The 8,668-nt window shown below is 32.9% G+C and overlaps 2 protein-coding genes across 2 annotated transcripts; one reads left to right on the top strand and one right to left on the bottom strand.

Moving 5' to 3' along the window:
- Positions 1-283: 283 nt before the first annotated feature.
- Positions 284-8,664, bottom strand: LOC139493491 (rho GTPase-activating protein 19-like). Its single transcript, XM_071281926.1, has 2 exons — positions 8,433-8,664; positions 284-1,742 (listed from the first exon to the last, which is right to left on the bottom strand). Exon 2 carries the CDS (start codon positions 1,642-1,644, stop codon positions 388-390), a length of 1,257 nt encoding a protein of 418 aa, XP_071138027.1. The 5' UTR covers positions 1,645-1,742; positions 8,433-8,664; the 3' UTR covers positions 284-387.
- LOC139488985 (rho GTPase-activating protein 19-like) lies at positions 6,136-7,536 on the top strand. The gene has a single exon (XM_071275026.1). The coding sequence runs from the start codon at positions 6,136-6,138 to the stop codon at positions 7,534-7,536; it is 1,401 nt and encodes a 466-aa protein (XP_071131127.1).
- Positions 8,665-8,668: the final 4 nt, after the last annotated feature.

Raw genomic sequence — 8,668 nt, 5'->3', positions numbered from 1 at the left:
AATGGTTTTACATTTGTCATTTTAAGGGTTTCTATAGCTTGATATGCGGTAACAGCGCCGGTATACATGTTTTGTTGAAGACTGTAGGGTGGCCTATAGTTAATTACTTTTACATCGTTTTGGTGTAAGAGTTGTCTCATTGGCAACCATACAACAATGTCGTATATTTATATTATCTAAATTTACTGGTGTACTGTGAAAATTCTCCCTTTTTAAGCAGATCACAGTGTATATTTTACTACGAATAAAAGTTAAAATGTATGCATGAAAATTCAAATACAGATTTCTTTCCTTTTCATAGTTTAATAAATTAATAACAATAATATATCACTCTCTCAAACATAACAGTATATTCACAAAATAATTTATAGTTTTTTCATCAATGTCTTAAAACTTCACACAGTGGCTTGGTGACTGAAACAGAGCCATCGGAGCACGAGATCTCGGTGTTGACATAACCCGCTGAAGCTTGAGTGGCACACTCTTGAAGAACTGAGATATGGGTGAATGTTGAATTGGTTTAACACGTGCTACTGGTTTCTTGGAAGAAGATCCAGGTGCTGTACTGAAGATGATGGAATTAGTCTGCTTACTGAGTTTTGGCTTAAAGTCGAGTACATTACATAATGGTGAAAGGAACATCTCTGGTGTAGGTCTCTTCTCTGGGATACCATCACTAGTGTCACTACTCAGTCTCTTACGAGATTTTGTTGGAGGTGTGAAGGGCACTGTGAGTGTACTGGTGGCTTTTGGCTTGTCACAGAGGTCTACGACGTGAACTTTCGGTGACGTCCTGTCTATAACAGCTGAGTCTGTAGTTTCTTGAACTGTTCTGTAATAAAGCTGGTTTGGTACCTCCATCTCTCGCCAGAAGTTAGCTACGGATCGAGACAAGTCTTTAGGTATACTAAATATATGTGGGCCATTCTCTATCATTATGGAAACCAAATCGGAAACTTTCGGTAGAACAGAGTGAAGATTGTCAGCTGACGAATGACGGTCACAGAGAAGATGAGGTGCGAATAAAATACCCAAAGAATAAGCTGTCATCAGGTTACTAGAGATGGATGCGGCTTTGTTGAGGAGTGTCATCAATGGCTTCAATAAGTTGAGGTTGTCGGATGGTAAAAGATGGAGAACAAGTTGCATAGCTTGGATCTTGGCAGACATTGTTTCTTCTTTTGTTGACTTGGTGATGTTGGTAATCTGAACATATACATTGAAGAACTTTTGAGTTAGAAGAGGTTCTGGTAGATTGTGAATGTAGCGTTTGAGAACGTTGGCACTGTCGTGTGGAGATAACGATGACAAGTATTTCTCGGTAAGTGTTGCTGAGTCTAGCTTTGATTTCAACTGCTTCTGTCTGCATATGTTACCAGTTTTACGGAATAAACCTTCTGTAGATATGACGCCATCTTGGGAGAGGTAGTTGATCAACTGAAGCACTGATGCAATATTCTCTGGTGAAAGGTCGGAGCCAAACATAGACTGTTTCTGAGCTTTTCTCTTACTGAACGAAAGAGCCGTCTTGTGTTGTGGAACAGGTGCAGTAGGTGATATCATCAATGTCTCAAGGTCATCTTGTGGTATTTCAAGGATTGTTGATAAGTGTGACTTTACAAACTCTTTAAACTTCAGAGGCATGCAATTCTGTAGTCTACATACGTGCTTTTCTGATGGTTGAAAACGGGTTCTTCTATTTACAGGAAGTGTTAGTCTACTGACGGACTGTGCTGGAGACCCTGAAATAAATGTAATATAAAAATATAATAACTAATACTAAAGATTTAATATAGATCCACAATAAAGCTAATATATTATAGAATCATGAGCCATAAATTATTAAAACTGCAAATTGTTTTATGACTTTATTGTCTTGTTGGGATGCTGTCTCATTAATGTAAAATACCTTCATCTCCTTATATATGTATTGTATATGTGATACTCTTTTAGTGTTATAAGTATGGATGTAATATTCATATCGGTCTTTGTAAAATAAGTTATATATCAATAGCTGATGATTATGTTTAACGGAGTTCAGTGCTATGATGTTACCCAAAAATGCACTTTTAACTTGCTTCATTCATTATCTTTAGTTTGAAATTCATTTTCTTTAGTAAAAATATAACTTTGAATTCTCAATTTTTATCAGTGTGTGTGTTGCTTAGTGGCTTCTTATTTGGTGGGTTCCAACGATGTGTGATTGGGTACTGTAGCAATTGTCAAATCATGCAATTGCTCTATCGGTTATTGATATTCAAAGTGTATTTGGACTCTGCTTCTTGAATAATACGCACAATAATACTAATATTCTTAATTTATTTATGTCCTTATTTTCCTAATCATAGAAATTATTGCGAGCATATCAAAGTTACGTCAAGGAGGTTACATGACCTCCTTGGTTACGTGAAATACATACAAAATAATAATTCTGATTAATAATATATATAGAAGTTCCTGTGAATGTAATACTTCCATGATATTAGACAATATTTGTTCATTGATAAAGGGAGACTCGAGAGTCAGTCCATATGGCACTTGCAGCTCCACAGTCATCATAAACTTATTGGTTTTTGTTTAATATTTTTTGACAAAATAGAAAATTTCTTCTCGATGACAAATGATTTTATAAAATCAATGAATTTCATATAAATGTTTTACTGAAAATTCTGGATCGATAATTCGAAATAGTACTGTTGTAATTCATTTAATTCATTCATTTTCAAAACTAATAAAATGAACAATTTAATAACCTCAGTACATGGATATATATGGTAAATATGAGGACTTACATGAAGACCGGTTTGAAAACATCCTAATAAGTTATAATCCTTCCTTGTTAAAATTTCATATGATAATAAAAAGTTAAACATGAAATATGATATTTAATAATGAGTGTCAAAATGTCATGTCCGTGACCGGGAGGGGTTAACAGTTCTCGTGTGTTTGTAATGACCCCATACCTTCTAGTGTTAAACTAAATTACATTAAGTAAATATAGAGTGTTTTAGTCAATTATCTATAATATGATGTAGACAGCATTCAAATGAATTGTCAGTTACAACCTGAAAATAAAATATTACTTTTGTCTTAAAAGTTTAATATAAAATGTTGCCTGCACTTATTTAATATTTAATGCATTTCCGTACCAAAGATACAAACGTTTAATTTCTTGTTTTCAAAACCTTTTTTAAACACTTGTTATTTTGAAAAACTTCGTTTTCATATTTTTGGATTTTTTTTCGAAATTTTAATATCTTTGTTCCCTTTTTATATCTTTTAAATTGCATGGAATCAAAATCTACTTAATACATATATGTATGTATATTTGATGAATGATCATGAATAAGATAAGAGTATCGAATTCCTCCAATATATTTTAGATGTTATATTTTATCGTAAGGCAAACACAAAAAAGACTATTTATGATATTTACGAAAAAATCCAAATAGAAACGTTCTTATTAAAAAAAAAAATCATCTATGACAGGAGTGAACGAATAAAACACAAATTTTGGTAAAATAAATTCGGATGTTACTATAAATATGGAAAACTAATGATGATATTGCATATATTAATAAATAAAAACTGTTTCTGTTTTAATTTTTAAGTTTAGAAGAATTTATACCTGTATTTCTTGTAACTCTAAAACTTCTGTACTTCATAGCTTGAATATCTTTATAATCCATAATGACAATATATTGAAGATGTTGTCTTCATTCACAAAACAAGAGTATATGATTTTTTGTTTAATGCGATTTCTTTTTATACTGTTATGATTAATTATGTATAATGAAGTGAATAGATATCTGTCATTGTCCCAATCAACAAAGATGGGGTATAATGATAATACACTAATAAATAATAAATATAGTTGTCTTTTCACGTGTCAACCCCGTTATCAGATTTCACACCCTTGCGGGACATGAACAATCACATTTAACAGGTTCGGGGACGATTATGACACCTATATTAGTGTTAGGTGAAAAAGGAACGGGGTCCCATAGTCATGTTAATTGTAATTTTATGACACGGCATCCTTAAAATAATAAGTTTGTATATACAAATAAACAAGTGAAATGGGTAGAAATTATTGAGGATTAGATACATATCATATCATTTTATTATAACTATTTTGATATGAGCGTCGCTGATGAGTCTTAAGTAGACGAAACGTGCGTCTGGCGTATAAAATTATAATCCTGGTACCTTTGATAACTTTTTATATGGTGAATAAATATGAAATTATTTATTTTGAAGATAATTGTTAACAAAAATTGTGAAGGTCCAATTCCTTGTTTTATATAGACCTAATATATAATTAATCTTACTGAATACATACTAATTTCATTCTTAATTTTGATAACGATAGCAACAAGATACTGTATTTATAAAGTTCACAATACACTAATGACAATCCACTGTAAGAATTCAATATACTTGTTAAGAATAAAATACAAAACTGTACTAGTATACCTTCGATAGTACGAAAACGGGCATTTTATCCCAATAATGATACACAAGAAATATGAGTAGTGGGTGACCCGAATGAAGATTTTTTCTCTTCACATCTATATTAATTTTAGTTGAAAATTGATCCAGTCGTCTGTAAGTTAGGACCAAAAGATATTTTGTATACAAAGTACCAGATGTCAAGTATATCCATTTGTTTGCTACAGTTTTGCTAACAGAATGAATAAACCTGAAAGTATACATTGTTAGTGAAACCGTGCAAATAGACTCGTTAATGGAGAAAGAGACTGCAGTTCGCAAGACTTATATTTCGATATTTCGACTTCATAGAAACGAAAGATTGCAACGATGCGGTAAACGTACAAACAAATCAAAGATATATATGAAGTAAACATGGCTCTAAAAAATAGGCGCTGAAAAATATATGACTAAGATTTTAAAAGGTTTTTGAAACTAGTCATTATTTATAAGAAGACTGTACCCAGAGACAAACACAATTGTATTATGTCTCTGCTGTACCAATATACTGTCGATGTTGAAATACGAAATAAAATCTCAAAATTGTGATGGAAGCTTTTGTTTTATATATCAGAAAAGATATCGTTGTATGGAACCTTTCGTTCTTAACATATATATATAAAGATCACAGTACAATTTTTTTTTATGTATGACAAGCCTTTTATGAATGCGTTGTGACGTTTCATCATTAAATGAAGTGTTGTTTGTTTATGAAAAATGCACTGGCTGTCTTTAGCAGAAGTGTGTATTGCTTATAGCTATAATACCAATATTTGTCAAGGTGTGAAAAAAACACACGCTTGGCTCATACCAGAGGTGCGTGTTATTAAAAGGGTGTGAAATATGAATATTGTTTAATTAATTGTTCTTAATCTTCATTAATTAATTGATCGTTAAACTTTGCCCCAAGTTACTACTGAATGATTAGATATTTATCTGTTTTTAATTAAAATAGAAAAATAATTAATAGACTTTAGGAATTAATCATTATTTTGAATCTGATAAAATGAAGTATTTCTAAACTAGCGTTATATAAAGCATAGAGTTCTGAGATTCATTCAAACAAGAATCCACCTTCTGAGTTTACTAAATAACAAAAAGAAAAGAAAATGGAATTGTCAAGAGAAATAAATAAATACAGAAGTTTTAAAGCTAAAAAACATTCAGGTAATTTTATAAAACAAAAGATTGAAGATGTCGGAAATATTTACTGGAACAATATTTAACATTTTTAAATTGTAATTTATTGAACAAAACATAGGAAATAAAAGCTGTTTACTAATAATTTTTGAGAAAATGTATTGTCCCAATTAAAAAATATTTCATTTTAACATTCATGCATTTAATTCATTTAAACATATATGTATTTACTTACTTTTTCTGTAAAGTCTTTAATTTCTTTTTGGATATATGTATGAAATAGGTAAAAGAATAAATTATCAAAACAAAAATAGACCACCTCATTAATGACTCCCTATACTTAATGACAGCTCATCTCAACTATCCCTCAATACGTCTACCAAGTCCATAACGAGTAATGTCATAATAGAGTAAAATTTCTAGTATATAAAAATAGTAGATTAAATTAGTTATTCATACTTCAATTATTTTTGCACATTCACAGCGATCAAAAGACGACAAACAATGTCTACATCCTCTCTTAGACGCAATAGATGCCAGCAACAGGCAGAACGGAATGTCTTCAGATTAAAAAATAGCATGCCAAACAAATTCGAAGAAATGGTGCTTAGTAGTCTTGGTAAAGCAGTGACTATGACAACACAAGAAATAGACTCTCAAGTGAACAGAAAGAGCCCTGAGAAGGTTACACTCAAACGCAAAAGCTCCAGACTCTCGTTCTACAGAAAGTCTATTAAAAAGAGGGAATTCACACAGCTAACACCAGATTCCATTTCTGCTCTCACAGTCTTGATTGAATTCATTGGAAAAAGTTACAACATCAAAGATGAAGGACTATTCCGTAAAACTGGAAACATAAGCCGCCAGAAAACTGTTAGAAAACAACTTCTGGAGTGTTCCATGATTGACTTGGAACTAATTTCGTCTCATGATGGAGCTAACGTGCTAAAGAACTTCATACGAGACCTCTGTGAACCACTTCTAACGAACAGATTCCATAATGTGTATACTAGATTAGCATGTCTACTGACAACCGAAGATAAAGCCAAAACAACAACTTTGAAAGCTCTACAAATGCTGATGTTACTGATGCCAAGTGACAACTATTGCTTACTGAGACCATTGATCACACTACTTCATCGTACTTCAAAAACACCGGAAAATCTCATGACAGCGGATTCACTGGCTATTATATTCACTCCTCATTTTCTCTGCAATAAATCATCAAGCGGGACTGAACTGCAAACAACTACTAAGACATTTTGTCACCTGGTTGCATTTATGATTGAATCTGGAAACAATTTGTTTAAAATTCCACAAGATCTTGCTGAAGAAGTGTCAAGTTTTTGGAAAGAGATGGAAATTCCTAATCATTTGTATCTTCAAAGTGTTACAAAAAACAATCGGCCACTGAAAACGTTAGATGACAGCGTGTTGACAGAATCGCCTAAACTAACTCCAAAAAAGAAGTCAGGAAGACGATCTCTTGTTCATGTCATTGACTTAGGAATTTCACCAGATAAAAGAAGGAAGAGTGGTTTGTTTTCACCCCGCCATAGACAAAGTAGCGAGAGCAGTGACGCCAGTTTACCAGAAAGGAGACCTCTTCCAGATATCGTGGTGAGCAAAGTCGACGAGAAGTGTTGTACAGCCAAAAACCAACCAGAACAGAGGCAATGGAATTTTCCTCCATCGACAACCAAAAACAAACCTGTTGCCATGGTTAAACCCATCTCTCGATCTCCGATTTCACAGTTTTTCAGGAATGTTCCCCAGCATCTACAAAAAGTCATGCAAACTCCAAGATCAAGGACACCAATGTTGTACCGGTCACCTCAGTTGGACATGCCACATCTGGACATGCCACAGCTGGACTTAGACGACGATAGAGAAATCATGTGCTGAGAAAATGAAAACAAAGATGTAATAAAGTGCCAAAATCAAACATTAAGAACTGCATTTAAAAAAGTACATGTACTTGTATTTATAATTGTATACTTTTGTACATAACTGCTATCATATTTATTAGTGCTTAAATGTAAAATAAAAGTTTTATCAAAACATTTGCTATTACGTTTTTTATTCAAATATAAAATACGAAGTGATGATAATTTGTACCAAATGAAAAATAACTCATAAGGAGTAAAAGATGATTAAGACAAAGGACCACAGGTCCACTGAGATATAAACCGACAAACATGTCATGATGAGAGTCTGTATGTATTCGAGATGTGGACTCCGCGTCTTATCCAGCATTTTGTCCAGCATCCAGTAACAGCACTGTCATATCGACATGAAAGCAGACATGGTGAAGTTGTAAACTCAGCTGCGTTTCCTCTTAACCTACTACTAGTATCATTTATAGAGAAGGTATACTTCTGTTGATATATATATATATATGATCATGAAAAAGTTTAACACACTATAACAGGTAAAGTCGTCTGAGTTGGCTAAGGAAAATATTAGTGAAAAAAGGAGCAATCATTGACTTGTGAATATTAAATTCTTCCCATTCAAACAATAACCTTCGGAAATTCATCAGGTAGCACCTGCTTCGTGTTGTATCAGTTTATATATAAGCTCCCGAATGAAGCTGTAATGTTAGCATGGTTAGACATGTTGAATTTTTGCCTATATGCTATGGACCTGAAAAATCGCCGTCCGTTTTTTACAGGCATACTGTTTTTTTTTAGTTCTGCACATATATCTATAGAGAACCGATTAAAATAAAATATGAATGAGGCGGAAGACTTAGAGGGACACCTGGCGACTCAAGTATAGCAAACTTAGGCAAAACTCACATGCTAAATGACATGCAATATCCTACGTGAGCACCAACGGTTAACAACTGTCTCCTTCAATATACTTTCTATACTGGGGTTCAGTTTAGCAACTGCTTTTTCTTTTATCCAGTTTAGCAGTGCGTTTTCTTTTATCCAGTTTAGCAGTGCGTTTTCTTTTATCCAGTTTAGCAATATTTTTCTTTGCTCGCCTTGTCGTACAGTTCTCGACTAAAACACGGTAATTGATAAGTGTA

The sequence above is a fragment of the Mytilus edulis genome, chromosome 1 (genome assembly GCF_963676685.1).
Source record: "Mytilus edulis chromosome 1, xbMytEdul2.2, whole genome shotgun sequence".
Taxonomy (NCBI): Eukaryota; Metazoa; Mollusca; class Bivalvia; order Mytilida; family Mytilidae; genus Mytilus; species Mytilus edulis.
The sequence above is the reverse complement of the archived record's forward strand: the minus strand, read 5'-3'. Positions and strand labels throughout refer to the sequence as shown.